The sequence below is a fragment of the Aedes aegypti genome, chromosome 3 (assembly GCF_002204515.2).
Source record: "Aedes aegypti strain LVP_AGWG chromosome 3, AaegL5.0 Primary Assembly, whole genome shotgun sequence".
Lineage (NCBI taxonomy): Eukaryota > Metazoa > Arthropoda > Insecta > Diptera > Culicidae > Aedes > Aedes aegypti.
Genome location: NC_035109.1, coordinates 188,451,624 through 188,478,686, shown reverse-complemented (window position 1 = coordinate 188,478,686; position 27,063 = coordinate 188,451,624). Strand labels below are relative to the sequence as shown.

At 39.3% G+C, this 27,063-nt stretch overlaps 1 protein-coding gene across 6 annotated transcripts in view; it reads left to right on the top strand.

The window, feature by feature from the left end:
• The window catches only part of LOC5577100, a 152,158-nt gene that overhangs the window by 74,186 nt on the left and 50,909 nt on the right, over nucleotides 1-27,063 (top strand). For 5 of the 6 annotated variants that reach the window (XM_021850004.1, XM_021850008.1, XM_021850005.1 and 2 more), the window contains exon 2: nucleotides 17,506-18,099. The exons of the other annotated variant lie outside the window; for it this stretch is intronic. In XM_021850004.1, coding sequence (XP_021705696.1) covers nucleotides 18,018-18,099 — 82 coding nt within the window. In that variant the 5' untranslated portion in view covers nucleotides 17,506-18,017. The remainder of the gene's footprint in view (nucleotides 1-17,505; nucleotides 18,100-27,063) is intronic. 6 annotated transcript variants of the gene reach the window in all.

The window sequence follows — 27,063 nt, the reverse complement described above, 5'->3', positions numbered from 1 at the left end:
TTTATTATCTCGTGTTCAGTCGAAGCCAACCAAACTCGACTTCACGTGCGCATCAGTCAATCGTTGACCAGCAACCGGAGAAGGACTCATATCGGAATAAAATTTACACGTTCGTCGCTGCTGCTGCTGTTTATTCCCAAGCTAAAAGCTGCGGGTTCCGTGTAATCGCTCATCATGGCCCTTGGCATCCAGCTAGCCCATCGAATTCGTGGAGAATGCGTCCAGAAACCTTGATAATTACCGTCGGAGGAGTGAGCAAACCATCGAATACAAGGATGGACAAGAGAGCACAAAATTACCGACCGCATTTTAATTTAATCGTTTTCGGTGATCTTTTGGTGTGTTTCTGTCTAACAATGGAATGAAAACCCAGTTTGATCGACGGTGACTACCACCAACCGTCCTTTTCAGGACGACAATTTCATTTTAAAAGAGTTGTGAGAATTTTCCGCCGTGAAGAGCGACATTACTGATGATTGAATGTGATTGATTCAGATTTTGGTCAGTCATTTGCACGCAACCATAAATGGGAAACAAATTTCCCATTGTGCGCGCGCGGGGCGATCCTCGACAGTGTGTGCATGAGTCGGATAAATTGCGAACGGCACTTGAATGAAGAATTCCTCCCGGTTTGTTTCGCATTTAGAGATGATCGCATAATGCCGTTGTCGCCATCGCTACCTTAATGATACTAGAGCGATCAGTATCAACTCGTCGAACACAGAGCTAAAACTAATAAGAAACAGCTTTGTTGTCTTTCGATTTGGTAAGACATTGTCGAACGAATGGAAATACGCACACAGAAAAGACTGCTACCGCCGCCCGACCCGAACGACGGGAACCTATGTTAAACTTTGTTTGCCATTTATCTCCGTTGAAAACTAATCATCCGAAACTATAATTGATAACTAAATAAATTATTGAATCAATTGAGGCCCTGAAAAGGGCAGTTGTTTGAAATTGTGCTTCAATGCAATTTCAGCATGTTCGCCACGGATACGACGAGTATCGAAAGGCTTCGGAACCCACTTAAGCAATCAATCTTAGTGGATCAAGCGTGGACCTTCAAGCGGAATATTTGTTTGTTGAGCAAAAGTTATCGCTCATGCTTCTTCTTCCATCGACCGGTTGAAGAGTTAATCGAACCAACCAAATAATAAAACAAAATGTTCATAATAGGTCAACAATGGCAACAAATGCAACAAATAGTGTGAAAATTGATTAGAAGAGCACTTATTTTCCTCCTACAAGAATTCTATGCCAATTTTCGGATTTTCATACAAAGTAGGCCAAAACCGTATCGAAAATCGGTCGAAAGTTAGTGTTGGGTCGAAAATTGGTGCTGTTCTCTCAGAAATCTTTCATAAGTTCGTGACGGTCTCAAGCCAGGAAATAGAAGATGCTAATGTTATCCAACGTCACTTTGGCGGTCGTATCTCGGAAACAACCTCTTACTTTTTAAGTTCAATCACGCCAAAGGCATCAATTCTACCAAGAGGGTTGACTTGAGGAATGAGCTGCAGCGCTTAGGCAATCATCGATTAGTGACGCTTTGAGACGAACTGCGTGAAATTCTGGATCATAGCGGCCAAGCCTGCATATTGATGAGTATCAATGTACAGAGCCTAAATGCTCATGCAATGGATATTGCTACAGACCAAAGCACTGGACCGATTCTATCGATTATCACGATCGAAGCACCCGAGCTATCAAACATCTAATCTACTGGAGGAGTTTGGCGAAACCGGCCAGAAACCGATCACCCAACCAAGCAACACAAGGAAGCAACGACCAAACAAACAAATTCAATCATCTGGCATTATTCCTGGAACACCAAACACTGGTTCTCGGAACCACAGAACGACAAATGGTTCTTTTCAGGACTACCAAAATAAGTCCAAAAAAGTTAACTTCTGAAAACTTCATCCGATCAATAACAACACAAAACTAGTACACTTACAAATTCATACACTTGACACTTCTACGTCAACCCCGCGGTAATGTAATAGACATTACCCACCCCAATTTTTTTTCTCTTATAAGTAGGTGAAATCAACTCACCTGTAAAAAATCTGAACTGCTACGGCAAATGAAATGTAATATGTTGTTAACAAAATGTTAATACAATCTTAAATTTGTTTTACCAAATTTGGATGATATTGTTGTCTAATAACACAGAACACCTAGATGTAAGAAATTAATGTAATGTTTGAAATAATACTAATAAAGAAATTAAAAAAGGGCTGTTCTATGATTCGGTATTCCTGTCAGTCGTTTGTTTCTTTGACATCAACTCATGATGGAACAGAGCCTGCTTCTCAGTTGAGTGTCATAATGAGCACTTCCACAGATTTCCTCTGCCGGCAGAATAATTTTTAGCACAAAATATATTTGAATCACAATATCCTTTTTTGTTTTTAGATATTTCTGCACCATTTTTTCATCAGTTAAAAAAACTCTGCTAGTTGATATTGATTATTGGTTAATTGGCTTTGAAGATATAAGGGAATTCCTTGGGAGCCATTTTGTTTTAATTCAATGTCAGTTATTAAGGAGCATCTCTCAAACAATCACAAAGATTGTAGCCTTTGCTCCATGTAAACTAAAAGTTGATTGAAATATAGTATGTAATATCACTCAAAGTGATCTAATCTTATGATCAACACTGCGCCGTAAAGTATACCGGTCAATAACACAAATTTGCCGACATTTTGGTTACGGACGTTATTAAGAAACATATTCGGCCCTGAGAATTAGCTCCGAAGGTCAAGTTTCATTCGGAATCTTCGGAGAAAGTCGAGAGAGAAAAGGTCGCGGCCGAACGCGAAACCTGAGCGATCGGCCAGCGTATTCTTCTTAATTACCGAACTATTTCGAAGAAGTTCGTGGGACATTTCGAGCTTCCGCTGGACTCGAACGAGGTCATCTTCCCTAATCTGAGGGTCACGGCTTCAATTCAATTTCGTCCGAACCGTCAACCAAAGTGGAAGTGTCGCGTGTGATCGTGATCGTGTCCTTGAATTTGTAAGAGGAAATTTAAGCAACGTGGTTATAGTGTCCTTAATCCAGATTATTTTCTTTGTTCTAGTCCCTAGTTTAATAGTTAGAATATTCAAGTTGTGCGTTGTAGGCAAGTTTGTGCGTTTCCTTAACCAGAATACAGGTATGTGCTCAGTGTGTCCGTCCCGTTCCCAAATTCCGTGCATTGTGCTAATTCCTTTGTGTAACAGCCGTCAACCGCAAGAACAACGTCCGCGACCGCGACATTGCCATCTTCGGAACGAAAGTCTCTGACAACCGTCATTCCGTCGGGAAGGAAGCGATCCGTCACCAAATCGCTTCGGAGTCAACCGCGGCTGCCAAGTGCCGCCCAAGAAGGACTCAAGCCAACCACGAGCCCATCTTCCACCAAATTCCACGTGGATCGTCGACCGCGGGTCCAAAGGTCGTTTTTCACCGGCGTGGTCCGCGCGCGCTAGGACCAAGAGCGCAGAACCACCAACAGTAAACGATCGCCATCATCCACCGCTACCGTAGGTAACCAATACCAGCGCCTGCAGTTATCGGTGAGTCCGTTGTTTTTTTCATTGTGAAGGGCGGCGTCCGGTGAGGACGCCGCGGAGGATTTTTTTTGCCGACCAAAGGTCGTGTACTTGAATTGGACCGCCAAGCCGCCTCGAGGCGCGTCCATGAAATCTTAAGGTTGGGTGCGATATGCTATAAACGTGCGCACGTAATTTTTGAATGACCACCCAACCAAATTTCTATTAGTCACCCGGGTGCCAAGCATTTTGTTCGTCTGCCGGCATCGTCGAGGGAAACCTGCATGAATGAGAGGAATACACACTAGCACGAGCACAGGAGAACAGGATTAGATAGGAGTAGAAAAAAAAACGCACATAGAAGACTAGAACGATAGGTAATCGAAATACATACATGCATGTGATAATTATCCGTAATTAAATGATTCGTTTTTTTTTCCATTATACGTTGAATGTGTTGTTTTTGAATAAAGATGTGAAGCGCAAGACAAAATTGTTACACAACTAATAGTTTGGAGAAAGATTCTAGTTCCACGTTGTTTCGGTGCGTGTCCTTTTCGTTGAATGTCTTCCGCGTGTTGGAATTTGACTTTGTTTGAATTTGTCTCTTCCACTTTGGTTGCGCCTCTGGCGGGAAGTAGTTGAAGCTGCCAATGATGAGAGCATAGCGTGCAACGCCACACCTTAATGTTGCATCGCCTTTAGGTACGGGTGATCTCTCACCGCTCTTTGGAGACGTAGTTTTGTAATTGAGAAGTTATGTTGGTTGTGTAGGGTAAAGTACCTAGTTTTGGTCTAGTTAGTAGGCGAACTGGCTCGATCTCAATTTTCTTTGAAGATTTCGAATGGACTCGCCCTGAACGAGTCTCAACCGGGCAATATTAGACTTGTCGTGCGGTCTCCTCACGGAGTGGCGCTAAAACCGCATGATTTATATCTAGATCGGCCAGTGTCGGCTACAAATTGGCGCCCAACTGAAAGGTCTTATTAGTTATATATGTTACGTTTATGGAGCAAATTTGAAGTATTGTTCATGTGGTTCAAATTTATGTTAATGTGGAGAATTTTGAGTAAAGTTTATGTGAATTTTCGGAATTTTCGTAAAATCTGAAAATAAGATTATGTTATAGTTGTAATTTTGTGTATTTCTGTAGTTTTCTGGAGAAATATTGTTGAGTTTCTGTGGTTTACGTATAGTTTGTTAAAATTACTTTAAAAAAAAAAAAATTTAACAAAAAACAGTAGAACGGATAATTCTAGTCGGTAGCAAAATATTATTATAATTCATTTGTACTGTTCGGCAAATTTCGTTGAAATGGCTCATAAATTCCCTAGAGCAGATCATTTGACGAATGAGGAGGTGGACTACGAACTGGTTCTTAGAAATAGGGAAGTGGATACAAGAAGTGATCTGGATTCTAAACAGAGGTTGCTAAGGAATTTGTTCTTTGTGGATGCGAAGGAGGGTGCGGAGTATGGATTTAAAGGCACTGTTGACCAAATGTTTGATTTCATTCTGGGTAAGGTTGAAGCAATTGGGAAACAGTTGGAGAAAGGTCTGGATGACAAGAGTTTTTCTCGTCTTAGACATTATGCGCTTAGAGTTGAACGCTTGCAAGCTAAAGGCTCGCAAGCAGAAAAGCTTAAGGATCACCTTTCAAGCGAAATTAATGGTTTATTGGACAAATTTAATAGTAAGAAACCTTCTGATGACAAAAACGGGAAAAAGATCGGAGTAGATGAACAGAATAAAAGAAGTAACGCAGGTTTGAGGGGAATAGAGGAGTTACTGAATGCAGAAAAGGACAAATATAAGGATAAAGGTGCGGAGTCGTTGGATTTGATGAAACAGAATGAGGAAATTACACAACGCGAAAACGAAGCAGAGGAAAATGTTGAAACAAAGTTAAGAACCGAATTGGAAGAACAGAAAACATTATATGAGCAAAGAATTAAAGAATTAGAAGCTAAACTGGAAAGGGTATGTAAAATAGTAGAAGAACGAAACATTTCAGGACAAGAAAACTTGGCACCGCAAACATCAGAATACGGAACAAGAAATTCACCAGTTGTGAATACCAGGATAAGCAATATACGCGACGAACAACTTGAAAGGACTGGACAGACGGGACAGGAAGTGGCTAACATGGAATATCGGGATCGGTACACTCGAAGGCAAGGCGAAAATGAGAGAGTGGAATACCAAAATTTTCGCCAAGAAGAAGACTTACCATCTTGGCAGAGATCTGCGCCAGCGTACCGAGCGGAATACGAGAGAGAAAGGATAGAGGAGCAAGATGAACGAAGAGCTGCTTTTCCATATTCCCATGTGTGCGGAGGAGTAATGCGACTCGATGACCAGCGAAGGGATGAGTTCTCACGGCTTGACAATAGGCAACGACAGTATGCACCAGTGCAGCGACATGAGGATGTAGGAAGTATTCCAGAGGATTTCGGGAGAGATAATCGAGATTATCAGCCAGGAGCACGACTGGCAAATCGTTATGCGAGATCGGACGATTTCGAAAATGGATCGAGGGGAAGCCGTTCGAATCAGCGGAATATAGAAGGAGAGATAATTAACGCCGACAGACGAATGGAAAAGTGGCATCTCACCTTCAGTGGGGATAGTCGTCAGAGATCCTTGGAGGACTTCCTCCACAAAGTGCGTCGGTTAGCCAGAATGGACAGAATTTCCGATGGTATTTTGTTGCAGCGAATCCATACAATACTGAGAGGCGAAGCGTATGATTGGTACCTCTGTTACGCAGACGAATTCCTTGATTGGGCGGATTTTGAAGAAAGGATTCGTTACATGTATGGAAATCCCAACAAGGACCAGGGAAATAGGCAGAAGATTTACGAGAGGAAACAGCAACGAAACGAAACCTTTCTGACATTCAAGATGGAGGTAGAACGACTGAACAAACTTTTAAGCTCTCCCTTGGATCAGAGTCGACTGTTTGAAATAATATGGGACAACATGCGTCCCCATTACAGGTCGCGATTGGCATGTAGAACTGTGAGGGATCTTCGGATGTTGGAGTATTATGCATACCGCATTGATGCAAACGATCCAACGTTTAGAAGCCACCGTGAAGGACACAATAAGTCAGCCGGTAATCTGCATAATATTGAAGCAGAAAATGAATCAAGCGATACACAATCGTTGTACTCCGATTCGGAGGAGGTGAACGCTGTGGAGAGGAAGTTCAACAGGGATAGGAGACCAAGAGATGATCGGAGACAACCGGACAGAAGAGTATCAGAGACGTCAGCACAACCGCAAGTCGCTCAAGAGGCCTCAAGAGAAGCTACGCGTATGCTGTGTTGGAACTGTGGTAAAACAGGGCACATGTGGAGGTATTGCAGAGAAGAAAAGCGAATCTTCTGCTACGTGTGTGGAACTCCGGGAAAGACATCAGTAAATTGCCCAAACCACCCGAGATCGTCTCAGCATGTGATGTCGGGAAACTAGAGGGGGAATGTAAAAATGGGAACGACAGCATTCCAACCTCTAAGACAGTTCCCGTATCCGAAAGAATATATGTTGAAGAAGCAGGACTGTGCGAAGTAAGTGCAACGGCGGAGAGATGTCCACATATCTGTGTGCGGATCTTCGGTACAGATTACGATGCTTTATTGGACTCAGGAGCTAGTGTCAGCGTCACTAGTGTCAGTGACATCGCGGAACGCAACGGTCTTACGATGAAGGAAAGTCCGTTACGAATAGTGACAGCCGACAAAACAGTCCATAAGAGTCTTGGGTACGTCCAGCTTCCGATTGAGTTCAATGGTATTACGAAGGTAGTTCCAGTTCTAGTGGTACCGCAGATATGCAGGAAAATGATCCTAGGGTACAACTTCTGGAAAGCTTTTGGTATTCAACCGATGATGGAGGGAGCACAGGGGCTGGAAAAAGTTGCTACTTTGAACAGAGACAGTGTCGCGGAGCTAGAGGTCATCGACTTCACAATTCTGCCAATTCAGGCGTTTCCGGAGATCAGGAAAACAGAACCAGATGAGACGTTGGACATCCCGGCACTTGAATTACCTGAACCATCGAAAACGACACCGGAAACAGTAGAGACTGAGCACGAACTGTTACCGGAGGAACGAGCGGAGTTAACCGAAGCCATAAGACTGTTTCCGTGCACCACAGAAAATCGGTTGGGAAGAACTTCTCTTATCCAGCATGAAATTGTACTCAGTGAAGAAGCAAAACCACGTAGGCAACCGTTGTATAGATGTTCTCCGGCTATTCAGGCTGAGATGGAAGCCGAGATTGAGCGGTACAAGAAAATGGACGCCATCGAAGAATGTTCTAGCGAGTGGGCTAGTGCGCTAGTTCCGGTTAGGAAGTCCAATGGCAAACTCCGAGTTTGCCTCGACTCTCGAAAGATCAACTCCTGGACCAAAAAGGATTCATATCCTATGAGGAACATAGGGGAGATCTTTCATAGACTGGGGAAAGCCAAATACTATTCAGTAGTAGACCTGAAGGACGCGTATTTCCAGATTCCCTTGAAGGAGGAATCTAGGGACTATACGGCGTTCCGAACTCCTCAGGGTTTGTTCAGGTTCAAGGTTTGTCCCTTTGGACTGACAAACGCTCCATTTACAATGTGTCGTCTAATGGACCGCGTAATTGGCTTCGATCTTGAGCCGTACGTGTTTGTCTATTTGGACGACATTGTAATTGCGACTAGAACGTTTAGCGAACACGTCAAACTCCTAAAGATTGTGGCACAACGTTTAGCTAACGCAAATCTTACGATTTCGTTAGACAAGAGCAGATTTTGTCGCAAAAAGGTCTCGTATCTGGGCTATTTGCTGACAGAGGATGGAGTTTCGATTGATAACTCTCGCATCGAACCCATCCTAAATTACGTACGCCCAAAGAACATAAAGGATATACGACGACTACTCGGATTAGCCGGTTTTTACCAGCGTTTTATACGCGAGTACAGTAGGATTGTTGCGCCGATTTCTGATCTCCTAAAGAAGTCTAAGAAAAAGTTTTGCTGGACTGAGGAGGCAGAGAAGGCCTTCGGAGACCTAAAAGGAGCACTCGTATCGGCACCCATCCTTGGTAATCCGGACTTTACGAAGCAGTTCACGATCGAGTCTGACGCTTCGGACAACGCAGTGGGTGCGGCATTGGTACAAGACTTCGAAGGACAGCCGAAGGTGATAGCGTACTTCAGTAAGAAGTTGAGCAGTACCCAACGGAAGTATGCCAGCGTCGAGAAGGAGTGTTTGGGAGTCTTGTTGGCGATCCAGAACTTCCGCCACTATGTGGAAGGAACGAGATTTAAGGTCGTAACGGACGCTCGTAGTTTGTTGTGGCTCTTTACGATTGGTGTCGAGTCGGGGAACGCCAAGCTACTCCGATGGGCGTTGAAGATCCAGTCTTACGATATAGAACTGGAATATCGGAAGGGAAGGAACAACATCGTCGCAGATTGTCTGTCAAGGTCGGTGGAATCCTTAAATGCGATAGCTGACGATGAGAACTACCAAGAAATGGCATCGGCAATATTGAAAAACCCTGCAGGCTTTCCAGATTATCGTGTGGTTGATGGGCAGGTGCTAAGGTACATCAAGGACGCTGGAAAGGTTGAGGATCCACGATTCAGCTGGAAGAGATACCCGCCAAAAGCGGAACGGGTGGATATCTTGAACAAGATCCACAGTCAGGCACATTTGGGTGCAGAGAAGACGTTGGCAGCTGTCAAGGAACGCTATTTTTGGCCAAAGATGAGTAGCCAGATAAAGAAGTTTTGTCAGACGTGTCTCACATGCCAGACCAGCAAGGCAACGAACCAAAATACCACGCCACCCATGGCAGAGCAAAAGAAAATTGCGCAGTATCCGTGGCAATTCCTGGCGATGGATTACGTGGGTCCGTTGCCAGCATCGGGAAGGAACCGTAGTACATGTTTGCTTGTAGTCACCGATCTGTTCAGTAAATTTGTCCTTGTCCAACCGTTTCGTCAAGCTACTGCAGAGTCTCTTGTCCAGTTCGTTGAAAATGTGATTTTCCTCCTGTTTGGTGTACCCGAAGTTGTTCTGTCCGATAATGGAACGCAATTCGTGTCCACAATGTTCCAAAATCTACTTGAACGGTACGGTGTCACTCACTGGAGGACACCTAATTACCATCCCCAAATAAACGACTCGGAACGTGTAAATCGGGTGATTACAACGGCCATACGAGCTACAATCAAGAAGGAGCACAAAGAGTGGGCTAACAACCTGCAGCAGATTGCTTGTGCAATAAGAAATTCCGTCCATGAAGCTACTCGGTATACTCCATACTTCATAATGTTTGGCAGGAATATGATTTCCGATGGGACGGAATATCGTAGCTTAAGGGATTCACCAACATCGTCCGCAGGAACGCTAAACGACCACGAAAGGAAAAAGCTATACGAAGAAGTGAGGCACAACATAGAAATAGCCTACAAAAAGCATGCGACCTACTACAACCTGCGATCAAATGCAAAATGTCCGATATACTCCGTAGGGGAAAAAGTCTTGAAGAAGAACATGGAGCTATCGGACAAGGGGAAGGGAGTTTGCTCAAAACTTGCTCCAAAATATGTGCAGGCTGTAGTGAAAAGGGTCGTTGGAACCCACTGCTACGACCTAGAAGATCTGAATGGGAAGAGACTTGGAATCTTCAACTGCAAGTTCCTTAAGAAACTGGCTCACTGAAGCTGTTCTTAGGTAATACAGTTGAGCGGGACTGTTTATCAAGCTATGTAGCTCTCAGTTGAGTAGCAACTACGCACCATGATGCCTTAGCTCTGGTTGCATGAAAACACTAGGTTTTACCACCGTTTGTGAGATTTAGCTCTGGCCATTTGGTCGGGGCAGCCCCACAACAACATTATTTACTGGGTGCATTCCTAGGTGGAAAGGCTTTGGCTGGACCCCTAGAAGAAATCTCACAGACGTGCTGGACTAGGCAGTCAAGGTTTGATCTAGAAGTAGAGTCTTTGTTGAAGATTGTTGGTCTACTCACGCCTACCCTCTCGACCGGAAGACAGAGCGAGTCCATGGAGTTGACTCCAGGACGATGAGCTTAAAAATTAGAAACTCGGAGCTAATAAAGCGTTGATGAGGAGTACCTGAAAAGGAAAGCATTGAAGCGGGAGTCTTGAGACCGAGGGTTCTCAGACAGTGATCGCCTAAGACTCGGATGTCTTGCTCGTAAGAGTAGACGATGAAGAGCACACCCGAGTAAATCGAGCAAGTAGATCAACAAATCTCTGAGAAAGAAACTGCTGTCTAGAAAAAAATCATTTAAGGATTCTATATAGCTCTCTTCCAATTGCAATAAGGACATAATCCAACTTTTTATCAATTTCTGTGTTCTGAGGGTGTTTCTTTCATGTATACTAATGTTAGTAAGGTAGTTAACATCGAGTCTTAGTCTAATTTAGTATCCTTAAGGCTAGACTTTATTTAAGGATCGTGTTGTAATAGTGGTGTTTCATTGACACCCTTGTACATATTTATGTTTCGTTCATGTGTAGGAATATATGTTAACAGATGCCTTATTTATTATTGATTTATTTATACAAATATTTTTCACATTTATTTATTTATTTATTTATTTGTTTATTTATTTATTTATTTATTTATTTATTAATTTATTTATTTATTTATTTATTTATTTATTTATTTATTTATTTATTTATTTATTTATTTATTTATTTGTTAGAGATTTATTTATTTATTTATTATGAATCTATTCATTTATTTATGAGAAATTTATTTATCAATTTATTGAAGATTTATTAATTTATTTATCAAATTATTTATTTATTGGAGATTTATTTACCTTATTATTTATTTAATTATTTAGTTTTTCCCTTGATTAATTTAATTGGCGGAATCACGCATCTCGCCCTGAAGAATTCGTTGGTTCGTCCTTTTTGCACGACCCACCATGCAACATCTTTGAGTGGGTCGCGCAACATCCCTCTTGTCCGATGGTTCCTAAAACATAAAAACATACTATTAGAATTTGTTCAATAAACTTACCTTTAATCGGAATCCAACTGTCCTTTGGCTGAGCCCTATTCTCGAGGTGGCCCTATCGTCTTCAATCCCAGGTCGGATTCCGAATGTCACAGTATCCAAAGCTAATCAATCTCCGTGGGTCCAGCCGCAAATCCGTTGATAAAATCCGTAATTCACCTAGAGTTGAAGAAAAGGTATTAAAAATCAGTTCAACCCACTTACCTTCATCATATTCGTCAGCTATTAATTAAGTTAAATAGCCACAAACAGCTTAAAACTTAGAAATTTACCGCATCCGTATCACTTGTTCCTGCCGTCACGTAAACACTGTTTCTCAACTGACGTTTTGTTGTTTACTCGTGGGGGTTCAATGTATGGGTGAAAATGTTGCATTGTATGGTTGTGTTAGGTTTGTCATTTTATTCTGCTTCATAGTTGCCAGATAACATATTTGGTGTTAGAAACATGAATGAAAGTGAAATTTGGGGATTGTAGTATGTGTTTTGTGTTTCGTTATAGCTTGAATGTTTAAGCGTTGAAACAACAATCAATACTACTGTTAAGTTTGTGGATATTTGTGGTCAGTTGTATATGTTTTGCGTGCCGATGTTATTTTCGGTGGGGAAAATACAACGGAGTTTTCGTAATTTGTGTTAGGTCTACGTTTTGTCAATTAGAGTGATGTATGAACTAGGGAACAGCCTTGGTGGCACACTCGAAAGACAAAATAGTTGCGGTTTGGACAGAGTAGAGACACCGTTCCAACAACATGATTGGAGTAGTCTCGAAACTGACCTTACCTGTTTTTTTGGAGTTATGTTATGTTCGGTAGGTTGAAGTTATGTTGTGTTGTGTAGTATGAGGTTAGGCTTTGACTGAAATATGATCATTTTAGTCCAAATGCCGTCTTTTGGGAATTTCGTTGTCTTCGAGGATTTATGTTTATGTTGAACCACCAACGAGTAAACTTAAACGTTGAATTTTCTTCCGTACTTTCTTATGATGAACCAAAGAACTTTAAAGAAATTTTGTAAATATTAAATAGGTAGAGTATAGTTTATTTATTTATTTATTTATTTATTTATTCATTTATTTATTTTTGTAAACAGTAAGTTAATTTCGTTGCTTGTTAAATTATTGTTTGTGTATTTATTATTAAATGTTATATCGTTAGGTTTGCCCTTACGAAAATTTGGTTGTAGTCCTACAACCAAATTTTCGTAAAACAAGCCTGGTGTTATGTAGCCTTTGCTCCATGTAAACTAAAAGTTGATTGAAATATAGTATGTAATATCACTCAAAGTGATCTAATCTTATGATCAACACTGCGCCGTAAAGTATACCGGTCAATAACACAAATTTGCCGACATTTTGGTTACGGACGTTATTAAGAAACATATTCGGCCCTGAGAATTAGCTCCGAAGGTCAAGTTTCATTCGGAATCTTCGGAGAAAGTCGAGAGAGAAAAGGTCGCGGCCGAACGCGAAACCTGAGCGATCGGCCAGCGTATTCTTCTTAATTACCGAACTATTTCGAAGAAGTTCGTGGGACATTTCGAGCTTCCGCTGGACTCGAACGAGGTCATCTTCCCTAATCTGAGGGTCACGGCTTCAATTCAATTTCGTCCGAACCGTCAACCAAAGTGGAAGTGTCGCGTGTGATCGTGATCGTGTCCTTGAATTTGTAAGAGGAAATTTAAGCAACGTGGTTATAGTGTCCTTAATCCAGATTATTTTCTTTGTTCTAGTCCCTAGTTTAATAGTTAGAATATTCAAGTTGTGCGTTGTAGGCAAGTTTGTGCGTTTCCTTAACCAGAATACAGGTATGTGCTCAGTGTGTCCGTCCCGTTCCCAAATTCCGTGCATTGTGCTAATTCCTTTGTGTAACAGCCGTCAACCGCAAGAACAACGTCCGCGACCGCGACATTGCCATCTTCGGAACGAAAGTCTCTGACAACCGTCATTCCGTCGGGAAGGAAGCGATCCGTCACCAAATCGCTTCGGAGTCAACCGCGGCTGCCAAGTGCCGCCCAAGAAGGACTCAAGCCAACCACGAGCCCATCTTCCACCAAATTCCACGTGGATCGTCGACCGCGGGTCCAAAGGTCGTTTTTCACCGGCGTGGTCCGCGCGCGCTAGGACCAAGAGCGCAGAACCACCAACAGTAAACGATCGCCATCATCCACCGCTACCGTAGGTAACCAATACCAGCGCCTGCAGTTATCGGTGAGTCCGTTGTTTTTTTCATTGTGAAGGGCGGCGTCCGGTGAGGACGCCGCGGAGGATTTTTTTTGCCGACCAAAGGTCGTGTACTTGAATTGGACCGCCAAGCCGCCTCGAGGCGCGTCCATGAAATCTTAAGGTTGGGTGCGATATGCTATAAACGTGCGCACGTAATTTTTGAATGACCACCCAACCAAATTTCTATTAGTCACCCGGGTGCCAAGCATTTTGTTCGTCTGCCGGCATCGTCGAGGGAAACCTGCATGAGATGAGAATGAATGAGAGGAATACACACTAGCACGAGCACAGGAGAACAGGATTAGATAGGAGTAGAAAAAAAAAAACGCACATAGAAGACTAGAACGATAGGTAATCGAAATACATACATGCATGTGATAATTATCCGTAATTAAATGATTCGTTTTTTTTCCATTATACGTTGAATGTGTTGTTTTTGAATAAAGATGTGAAGCGCAAGACAAAATTGTTACACAACTAATAGTTTGGAGAAAGATTCTAGTTCCACGTTGTTTCGGTGCGTGTCCTTTTCGTTGAATGTCTTCCGCGTGTTGGAATTTGACTTTGTTTGAATTTGTCTCTTCCACTTTGGTTGCGCCTCTGGCGGGAAGTAGTTGAAGCTGCCAATGATGAGAGCATAGCGTGCAACGCCACACCTTAATGTTGCATCGCCTTTAGGTACGGGTGATCTCTCACCGCTCTTTGGAGACGTAGTTTTGTAATTGAGAAGTTATGTTGGTTGTGTAGGGTAAAGTACCTAGTTTTGGTCTAGTTAGTAGGCGAACTGGCTCGATCTCAATTTTCTTTGAAGATTTCGAATGGACTCGCCCTGAACGAGTCTCAACCGGGCAATATTAGACTTGTCGTGCGGTCTCCTCACGGAGTGGCGCTAAAACCGCATGATTTATATCTAGATCGGCCAGTGTCGGCTACAAGATCGAATGAGTTATCTCCTAGAAACTGGAAATTAAAAGATTATGTTTTTTGAAGTTTCTAAGATCTTTATGCAATCAGAGCGTTACCAAATACATAAATCTTCATTACTCAAAAACGGTTGCACCAATTAGCTTTATTTTTGCACAACATACTCTCTTAAATTTAATCATTTCAAAAGCAGTTCTGTAGCCTGAGATATTAACAAGGGTTATGTCTACTTAATACCTTAAAATAGAGCTCAAACATTGTTCTCTCAAGTGTCCGTACATTGATGCAGCACGGTAACTCGTACGAATACGGTAACGTATAGAGGTACATGCAATGAAGGACCGCATATGTTGTGCTTGGGAGGGATCCCAACAAAAAGGTGGTTCGCGAAACCTTGGCTACCGTGGCCTCTGTGACATATTCGTCGGGATATTCATTTTCACATCGGCCAGCAGCCTTTGGGTTGAGCTGTGACCTGCAGACACAATGCAATGCGTTAAATTTCATTTGCCCCTTTGGCCTTCGCACGGGTGGTGGTGGGTGGCCTTTGCACCGTGATGAACCTTTACGAGGATTTTGCGACAAGTGTTCCGTCCGTCGTCGTCATAGGTAGGTAGGTTGGGGAGCTGGGGGTTAGAAGGACACAGGTGTTAAGATACATCGGTAGAAATCATGACTTATAAGCTCACTTTTAAAAGAGTACTCCATTGTAGGCGCAAGTTTACTTTTCTCTATATGATATAATTGACACGATTTCGAAATATATGTTAATTTGAGATTTTTAATAATGTCCCCTTAAATTTATTTTACCAAATTAGGATGAAAGTGTTGTCTAATAACACAGAACACCTAGATGTAAGAAATTATAAGATTTTTCAACGAGACGTGGGTCAATTATTCCTATCGTTATGGACAAGAACCCACCTTTTTGAATGTTCTAGATGGTTTACTTTGATGTTATTTAGTTAAATTTATTGTGATGTCCTTCATGCTTCTTAAGATATACTGCTAAAAATAAAATCAAATTAAATGTCTAAACCTTATTTATTTATTTTTACTTAATTTTCTAGACTGAATTTTCTATAATATTTTGCAATTTTAGCGTTGGCTAACTTTATGAAATTGAAGGTGACACTCCTTTCCCGGGTGGCGCACTTTACCCCGTGTCCCCCTAGGTACTTTTGAGATGAGTTGTTGCGCTTTTGTTGTGACAGGGGGGCGTATTGTTCCGGAAAGTGCACTCCTGATTAAATGCATACGTGCTTATCTGATTCCTCGCTGCAGAACTATTCAACTGGAAAGCTCTCGAGCTGAATTGCGGAAATTCTTTTGAAACGGTTCAACCGGTTTGCCGGCTAATGAAGAAAGAGAACCACGCCAATGCCGACTATTCTGTAGAAATTGATTATGCATGAGGAATATTCCAAACGGAATTATCGTTCCTAATTGGAGGATTTTGCTCCCAAGTGGTTTTCGCGTCAGCACAAGCTTTAAATGGGAAATTCAATTATACTCGCGAAATTTCCGAGGGCTCGATGGTTTGCTTCGGCAGTTCGTAAATATCATAAGCTTTGAAGTAATCCTGGTTGATTGTGTTTTCATTTGGCATTCGTGTACTTGTACAAGAATGTTGGAGTTTGTAAGCGTTTGATTCATATTTTTACATTCGCACACAACCACGTGAACCGTTTTGATTCATATTACGGACACTTATGATCTCAGAAAAGCATATGAAATAAATCATTCTGAATGATTCCTCCACGTTATCGAGGGCGAAGATTTTAATTCCTTAACATGATTTTTTTGTGTCTGAAACGAGATAAGTGTACCTTTCATGGAAGCCCAACAGAACTAAAATCGGACAATACACTATCGGTCTACAAATCCTTTTTTTTAAGGCACTCTGTGCTCGTGGCCACTACTGTGCCGGAACCAGTTGATCTGTAGCTTCTTCTTTACCGATACAGATTTATTTTCAACTTATCTATATTTACATCTTACTTTCACTTTTTCCTACTCTTTTACTCTCACACCGAGCAGGTAGGAGAGAGCTCTGCTGTTAGTGAGGCTAGATGCCTGCGAAGAGGGTCAGTTTGTCTCAGTCACCATCTGATACTGACGGAGGATGGATGTGCTCCCCAAAGCACGGTCCTCCGTGAGGCGTCTTCTGGTGGCTGGACGGGTTTTTTTGTGGAGGGGCTGGGAATCGAACCCATGACCTTCCGCTTATGAAGCGAAAGCATAACCTCAAGGCTACAGACCCCCCTACAAACCCTTTTGAGTATCTTTTTTTAGGATCATAAGAAGGTTTAAAAGGAGACGAAACTCACGTAAACTCTACTGAATTAGACTATTTATATGTGTGCCAATGTATCCCTGAAAGTTAAACACTTAGTTCAGACGTTATTGACAATTTTGGACAAATGTACATTCCACTGAACTAGATGTAATTCAAATAAAAATAACACGATTCAAACAACTTTAAATTGATGTCTCTTTTTCCCGTTTCTATTGTGGAGAATTAAATAAAAAAAATCCACTCTGGGACAGCTGGTGAGCGCTGTCATTTAAGCCGCTTATGACTCGCAGAGCAGCATTCCTGGATAGTTCCTTTCGACGGTTAAGCATTTCCATTTCACAAAGAATTGCATTTCGTGAAATTGCCGTTGTCAAACGAGTAGCACGCGACACAATTCGGTTCGCTGGTCTTCACGGAAATGTGACATTTCAAGATTAAATCATAACGCCACTTCAATGCTTATAGCTCAACGCCCACACCCACAGACGGAAAAAGGAAATGATATGGATAAACCATCACGAAGGACGTAAACCTCACCACAAGAACTGAAAGGCTGGGAGGAGGAGTGGTTATACGTGCAGAACAGAACAAAATGAAGTTCGAGCGAAATTCAGTGTAGTGGATGATAGAGAACAATAAATATAACTCAAGATGCCATCCAAAACCGGGGAAAAGGAAAGTGCATGGTTACCGAGAAAAATGAGCTGTATAGATATTAAATTCAATTACAGTAAGTGAAGTCGAATACCAGTCAGGAAGTGCAGAAAGTGTGCCACAACGATGACAGGCAAATTCAAAAGATGCCACGAAGAAAAGTTCCATTCCTGCCACGTTGGCACGATCGGATGCTGCTGAAGCTGAGAAGGAACGACGAACGATGTTCAAGTGAAAACTTTATATAAGGAAATATGTGCCATCGGTGATTGTGATAAATTCAACTTCAAGCGGAAAATGTAGAAGAGGTAAAATATTTTGTGATGACATCGTCGTACTGCTTGCATCATCAATGTAACAATGTCGCCTTCGCGACTATTGTCTTTCTGCTCACGACGATGATAGGTAAGTACGCGATGAGCTCTTGATCATCATTTCATCATCATCATCATCTAACTCAATCATAGAATCCACAATGAGCGAGAAAAATGTTTGCTTTTCATCAGAATTTATTGAAATTGAAAATTATGACTACGCAATTTATCATATTATGACAGCAATGTTTTGAAATAGACAAAATGGGCTTCTGCCATAATTTGTGTTTCTTTTGTGTGGAAATATATTGTGGCTAAAAGTCGCTATATGTCATAATTTATGATGGAGCGAATGAACTTCCGAAAAAGTATACGGTAAAACGGAGTAGCTTTGATAGTTTTTCCGAAGAAAACTTGAATATTTATGCATGCTGTTTCAAAAAGTTATAATTTATATTTTTAACCTTTCAGTCGTCGCGCAGTTTGCCACCGTCAGAACCACCAATAGAAATATTAGTAGTAGAACGCTAATGGCGCTTTTCTCACAAGTCTGAATTAGTTTATTATCACCTTCAACCGTATCTTTTCATTGTTGTTCGATGCCATGTTGTAGTGGATGATTTTAAAATTTATTTGACACTTTGAGGACCGGTACTCAAGCTGTCAGCGCGTGGAAAACTAGATTTTGGTAAAACGAACAGTAGCGACATTAGCATTCTTAGGTTAATGCTTCTACTGAACCACCACGCTAATGTTGTATACGGTAAGCGAGATTTTTTCACCACTGTTGTACAAAATACAACAGCGCGACGACTGAAGTGTTAAACAATTACTGACATTCTAGCAATCGATTGCAGATGATAGATTGCCAAAAGATTTATTTTGAACGGATATACAGTCATCTCTCCCTAACTCGATATTGAAGGGACCATCGAGTTAGGGAGGTATCGAGTTACAGAACATAAAATCAGTGCAACGGCGACCCAAGGGGCCATCGAGTTAGCCATGAAAATCAACATTTAATGTGGTTCTCTAACTCGATATCGAGATACGAAATATCTAGTAAGGGAGAGTTAACTGTATAATTTTTCATATAATTGAAATTCGGTTTTTTGTTTTGGGGTTACTTTGCTAATGGAGTATAAATCGAACAAAATTGAATGAATTACGTAACATTTATAAGACATTGCGAACCTTTAAGGTGAAGATGAATCGAAGCCAAACTTAAAATTTTCAAGAGCACGGATCTGGAGAACCAAACATCCGTCTGAGCTGAAAACCTAATCGATTGGTCATCACCATCTAGTGACCAATCGATTAAGTTTTCAGCTTCGACGGATGTTTGGTTCTCCAGATCCGTGCTCTTGAAAATTTGAAATTTGGCTTCGATTCATCTTCACCTTAAGCGTTTAACATCATATATATCTGACTTTGATTACAAAAATGGTCCCAGTTTGGGAAATGCTTATCGCTAAGAGATTTGAGACCATATTCAAGTTTTATGATGAATGTTAAGGTGAAATAAATAATGTTCTTTAGAAAGCCTTTTCCGATTAATGCCAGATTGAGTTCTCTTGTTCATAAAGATTACTTGAACTGGGGAAAATCCAAATTTATCATTTATTCCATTTTTTTCTCATTGGATGGCTTATAGTCTCTTGAGAGACCTTTCAAGACGACTTCGATCAAACGTTCAATTTTGATTCCCTTAATGGAGTTCAAGATCTCCTGCCTGAATCCCCCAAATTTGGAATAACTCACCACGATAGGCTGTACTCTTTGCTTCCTCAATTGAATCAAAGAGCCTGGGTTGGAGACTGATTCGGTTTGGTGTACGGAAAATTTGTCTAAAGCGTCAAACTGATTGCTCATTTCGATACGATTATCGACATTAAGCGCGCATTCCGAAGAAGAAACGTGCTTTCTTCCATTTTTGCCACGTTTACTGCCATTGAACGCATAATTGTCCCATGTTACGTTTTGTCATCATTGAGTTTTTGTAGCCAAATAGTCTATTTTTACCTATATTATTAGAAAACAATTTCATAAAACATACATTGTTCGAAGACTCTGTGAAAAGCACACCAAGTCAATTTGCCCAACGTTGAATTTCTACGCATAAGTGTCTCGCTACCCAATTTTTACGCACATCTGTCTCACTATGTATTTCACAGCACCTTGAAAGTGCTAGATTTTTAGGTTTTATTAGCCTGTGTAAAATATTTTGTATATCATCTTGTTACTTTGGCTTTACATCGCATGTGGAACATTATCTATTTGACACTATAGTGTTCTAAGACTACACAGCTAAAAATATGTTGTAAATTTATGTTTATTTTCATGCACATATTTGGAGCATCAAAATAAACCTATATTTCAACGACCAATCCATTATTTCAATTGATTTCACTTTGAATTAACACGATCATGTAATACTCAACCATTTTTAGTCAAAAATTGAATGTACAGTGAAACCTCCATGAGTCGATATTGAAGGGACCATCGACTCATGGAAATATCGAGTCATGGAACAGCAATTCTTTGGAAAGCTGCTTCTAAGGACCATCATAGTAACTATGAAATTATGTTTTTAGTATGGTTCCATGAGTCGATATCGAGTCATGGAACATCGACTCATGGAGGTATCACTGTATATTAATTTAAATTTACATCACACAAATTTGATTTATTTTTACAGTAGACTTCAGTTTACATCACATTGAAATTTAAATATTTTTTTCTGTGTATCGTATAGGGTATAGACAAAATGATTTAGATAGGCGAAATTTTGCTAAAATGGTTACAACTTTTTGAGAAAAGAATTAAATTGTATGTATCCGGAAGCACTCGACGAAAAAATTGATCGTGTTTCAATAATTTGCATTGGCCTTACATAGAGTAAGGGCAAAAGTTCGACCTTAGTGGTATAATCAAACTTTCCAGAAAAATAATAGCAGCTGAAACAAAATAAATACCATACAGTGAACCTTCAACATATTGGAAATTATTTTGCTGTGTCGAAATATTTACCCATTTTTAGTTATAACAGTTTCAAAATTGATTGTCTTAACCCGTTAACGCCCAGCCTCCTATGGGACGATTCAAATATGACATCCATCGGTTTTTGATATCTCTAGAAAGGTCATGCTTTTGGTGCAAAATTTGCACCAAATTAAACTAAAACATAACAAACCCTATTATAATTATATCAAAATTATTACAGAATGAGTTGCAAGGATGTTACAAAATAACGAAATTATTGCAAACTACGTTACTGTTTATGACATCGGATGTTATTTGAAATAAACTTATACGTTGTTTTTTGTTATAAATGTGTTACTAAAAATACAACAAGATGAGAACAAAGCTATCTTGATAACAAAATTATATCAACTTCTGTTATTTTTAACTGCTGCTGATAGGAATGTGTTATAATCTTGTTATGTGGTTTTGGTCGGGTATCTACACATCCAACCCCCTGGAAAATTCATAAATCCTACTTTGACCATGCATATCTCTGTTGTTTTCGAAGTGATTTCAAAAATTCTTTCAGCAATGGAACCGATCATCATTCAAGATCGTCGTCCATTTTAATTGTCTTGAAATAAAAGCATCTAACCATAGTTATTTAGCAATAGACACTTCCAAGCATTATGGAAAATACATTCGACAATAAAATGAAATTCAAAGCGATGGCATATCTTTTTTTCGCCATGAAAGTTATTGTAGAAATGCAGGGAAATCGTTTTAGCAGAAATAAAGTTTTTTGATTACACTCAAAATTTATTTTACTAAAAAATAATAATAATAAACACTCGTTCTTTGAAACTTGAAACTGCTTGCTTATAAAATAAAATTCAAAGCGATGACATGTAGTTTCACTGACAGCAATTTGACTAAAGTAGTTCAGTGAAGATTTTTGGGTGGAAATCTAAATTATTGATACCACTCAAAATTTGTTTTACTCAAAAAACTACGAAGCATTTTAGGTTTCAAATCTGTTTAAATGTAAATCAAAATTCTTGGCGATGATATCTAGCTTCTTCAGTATAAATTTGCTCGTACATGTCCAACAAACACATTTAAGTAGATATAGTTTTTTTTAATTACATATGAGCAATTCTCGCTGAAACCAGGCCGCCATCGGCACCCATCGTTAGAATTCCAATTTTATGTCACTGATCGCTAGTTTTCGATAAAACTTAAGGGTGGTCCTTTCTTTTTTTCTCAAATTGGTGGACCCGTCGTACGCCAGCTAGCTGAACAATTTGCGAAAAAGCCCATTTTTTGATAAATATTGGGTATTTCTTCATGGGATATGTCTCATATTTCGCTCGGAATACACAGCAAACTTAGAGGCATCGTATAGAGAAAGGATATAGCTTTCATTTAAATTTCAAAAAAAAAATTTGGCGGCCATTTTGAATTTGGCCGCCATCTTGAATTTTGTTAGAAAAATCGTTTTTTCACCATTAGCGCACCGCTAGTTTTTAATTCGGAGATCACCATCAGAAAGCTGAGGAAAAATTGCGTAAGATAGGCTACAGAAACTAGGTGAGCAATGTTATTTACCCTATCAAATGAACGATTTTCTAAATCATGTTCTACGATTTTGACGTATATAGCGAGTGCAATCAATACAAAAAATCTATTTTTGTACAACAAAGAAACAAGTTTTCAACCTTTGGTGTTTTGTTCGAGTCAAGTAAAGAATAAGAAAAATAATATTCTGAAAAAATCATGGCGGCAATCTTGGATTTTGACGCCATCTTGGTTTTAAGTAATAGAATGAGTTTTCACTTTGTTAGTACTCACCATGTTGCATTTTAATGCTACCGTTACACTTATTCTTCTTTTTCCTGACTTAACCTCCCAACTGGAACAAAGCCAGTCCCTCAGCTTAACTAGCTTTGAAAACAAATTATCAAATATGGTTTTTTAACGCTTATTTGCTACCTGAATGATTCTTCTTTCATTTATTTGGTCTAAAACCATTGATAGAAATGAACAATCAGTTGAACAGCTGAAATAAGATAAGAAAGATAGAATCTGATTGTTTTTTTAATGGCCTCATAATTCAACATGATGAGCACTGGGATGGTAAAAAATTATTCAATTGTTAAAAACCAAGATGGCGTCGAAATCCAAGATGGCCGTCAGATTGTCCAACCTCGAAATAATACACCTGCGTTTCGGCATTACGTCCACATTAGAACAAAGCCTGTTTCTCATCTTTCAATTTCGCTAATTTTCACATGCATGTTGGGCGGTACTAAAACGATACTTTATGGCTCCGAAAATCAAGGATGTTTTTTTTTTGCTTTAAAATTTGAGATTTTCATTCTAAATTAATGCACTTTTGTCACTGTTTTACGTTAAAAATACTTACGCCCTTATCAGAAGTTACACGCAGAAGAATTTCTGTATGTTAAGATTACAATCCTGTCATTTACTTTTACCTACGCACAAATAGTTGTTTCGAAATAAAATTAACTTACGCCAACACTAAATTAACGTCAAATCAAATAAACACACTTCTTTGATTGAGCTATCCACTTGTCCTTATAACAATTATAATTTTGATAATTATCACTATTCGGAAACATTCATCTCCCTAGAATTCAAGTCATGCTCACAAATCTACTTACTTCTAACTTGCAAGGAATAGTGTAGGTGCTAAGATGACCACCTCTCACGCAGGAGACCACATATCAAGTTTGTCGCAGGAGACCACATATCAAGTTTGTCGACTCGCCCTTTGTTTTCATTTTTGCATATTTTTTTTTAGATCGATAAAGCAGCACCGAATCTTTTCAGATATGTTGATAAAGCAGAACAAAATGCTGAGTAAACATTGCAAAATATTGTAAACTCAATAAAATTCACTTTGAGTCAACAAAAATATAGTTAAATTTTGACGTTTGACGTTTGTAAATTCAATCAAAAATATAGTTATCAACAACTATATGGTATAGTTATGTTTAACAATATAGTGTCAATTCAACTATATTTTTAGTTATCTCCAAATTAACCTTAAAATATAGTTATATTGACCGGAAAAATGATTACGAACACTATATTTTGTTCTCCGTGTACTCTTGATTTTAAATGGTCTCTCCTCCAGTGGAAACAACTTATTCTATTATATCGAAACTATGTGCAAAATTCCATTTGAATCCAAGGTAGTCGAGTTTCATCGTTTACCGATTTGGCGTGGAACCGCTCTAACCTGGATTTGTAACTGAGTATCAGGCTCGGTTCCAGTAGGGACGTAACGTCAGGAAAATTAAGAATAATAAGAAGAAGAGTATACGTAACCTTTTTTTTATTGGTTGCCTCTAAATTCGACATGCTGATCGCTATCAAGGTGAAAAATTCATTCTTCTACTTAAAATCAAGATGGCGTCAAAATTCAAGATGGCCGCCAGATTTTTTCACTCAAAATAATTTTCTTATTCTTCACTCGACATGAATAAAACACCAAAGGTTGAAAACTTGTTTTTTTTTTGTTGTACAAAAATATTTTTTTTTTTTGCTCATATAAAACATTTTTTCCTAAAAATCGAAGAGAAACTTTAGATTTTCAGCCTCTTTGCCTTAAAATCAATATGTAAAGCAATGGTATAATTTTTTTGGCATGAACAAACGTGTAAAAATTCAGTGACCATTATTGAGAGGAAATAGTAAATGATGAAAACACTCACAATTAGTTTTACCGAAAATAAACATTGAAAATTTTGTATAACTGTATGCGCTTAAATCGAATTGCAAAGCAATAACATGTAGTCCTTAGTGATAAATTTGATTGCACAAGAGCAGAAAGAGAAATTTTTGAATACACTCAATTTTTTTTTTGGTCAACCCGTATAGGCCTGAGTGAAAGCAAAAATACTTAAACTCTCACCGCTCAACAAATACTAAACGGATTTAAATATTTTTTTTTTGTCAATATACTGGCTAACATATCTTGTTTCTAAATGTGGCCAGAGGATTTCGGAAATGTTCTTGTGGCTGGGTGTTGTGGTTTTGTACCCCTGTAGGTAGGCAAATTTCAAGTAACAGATAATTTCCGGAATCGTCTATAATGTGGTCATCAAGGAGTTTTAAGTAAAACGCATCAGCGTAAAATTTTTGAGAAATGATTGAATTGGATAACCGTATGTCCTGCATTTGTTTAATCCTCCTAATGAATAATCATTTTTGGGTTCCCGGGCGCCTCAAATTTACGATAAAGTGGTCAATTTGTATCTTGACATCTGTGTCAAGATTATGGTAACGCATTTCAGTGAACTATGTTTGATCTCTACTTCAAGAGAATTGAAACGGTTTAATATTCAACAAATCTATAGCCGGTTTTTCCGGGCATTAAGTCCGAGTAGTCACATCTGGTACTCTCTAAACGGTGAAAAACTCTTCATTTGAGATGTTGATTGTCAGATCTTAATGATTTATGCAAATTAAAATGACTGCCATTACAAACAAATAAAGCTAACTTGACATGACCCAAAAAATCACTTTTTCCTACCCGATTTGACCCAGTGACCCACTGAAATAACTCCGGCCACATGAATATTCCCGAGTTCCTCTGGCCACTTCTAGAAACTAGATATGTGAGCCAGTATACACACTTAAATTATTTTACGGATTCCTGTGAAATTTCAACAGCTGAACAGTTCAGTAGAATAAATTAACGGAGTACGGTAAATTTTTACAGTATTCGGTAAAAAAACACCGGAATCCGTTAATTTCCGACGAAGTAACGGTGTTATATTTCACCGAACTGTTCAACTGTTGAGATTACGGTGAAATTCACCGTAAGAGCTTAGTGTGTACTGACAAAATATTATTTGAATCTGTTAAGTATTCGCTGAGCGGTTAGAGTTTTAGTATTTTTGATTTCACTCAGGCCGATACGGGTTGAAAAAACTACAAGAAACCCAAGTTTTGAACTTATTGGCCTATAAATCGAAATTCAAAGCGATTACATATATGTTTTGTATTTATTTGCATATAGAAGTTTAGTTTAGTTAAGAGGAGCCCAGATAGCCGTAGCGGTAAACGTGCAGCTATTCAGCAAGACCAAGCTGAGGGTCGAGGGTTCGAATTCCACCGGTCGAGGATCTTTTCGTGTTGAAAATTTTCTCGACTTCCCATAAGAACACTAAGCTGAGAAGCAGGCTGGGACAGAGCTGGGGACGTAATGCCAGAAAGAAGAAGAGGTTTAGTTTGGGGTAGAACAAAAATTTCAAATTACACTTAAAATTTATTTTCTAAAAATCGAGAAAACTCTCAATGTTTAATTTATTTGCTAGTAAATCTAAACTTGAAACGATCACATTCAAATTTTTTCGACCTAGATTTCATTCTAGAAGTCTAAGGCATATGTTTGAGCAAAAATAGAAATTTTGGAAAACACTCAAAATTTCTTTTACTTAAAACCACTTAAAATCTTTTTTATATGTTTGCCTGTACATCTTAATTCATGGCAATTACATGTATTTTTCGACAATGCATTGATTGTTAAAGTCTAGTCAACGCGTTAGAGCAGAAATAAAGCTACAAAGACTAAAGGTTTTAGCCTGTTAGTCTGTAAATCAAAATGCAGAGCAATGCTGTATTTTTTTGGAGAAGAGTTTGCTTTTAGATGGCTAGTGAACATGTGAACATGGAGCAAGAAATAAATTTAAGATACCACTCAAAATTTATTTTACCTCAAAATCTAGGAAGCATCCTATTAGTCAACCTTTTTCACTTTAAATCAAAACTCAAAGTGATGACATGTTGTTGGTTCGACCTAAGTTTGTTTGGATAAGATGTTTGGACAAAAATAAACGAATTCACGAGTCATTGCATTGAATTTTGGCTAAAAAACAAACAGTTACGGAAATACTATTTTCGTAATTCTAGTAAAAAAAGTAAGTATAATAAAAAACTTTCTTTTTCAGCCATAAATTTTCAATGCACTTCTATTAGCTGATTTATGTCAGAAGTTACAAGTTTTATTTTCCGATGATGTATCTCACTGTAGATTCCTATGATGTATCTCATTCTAGTT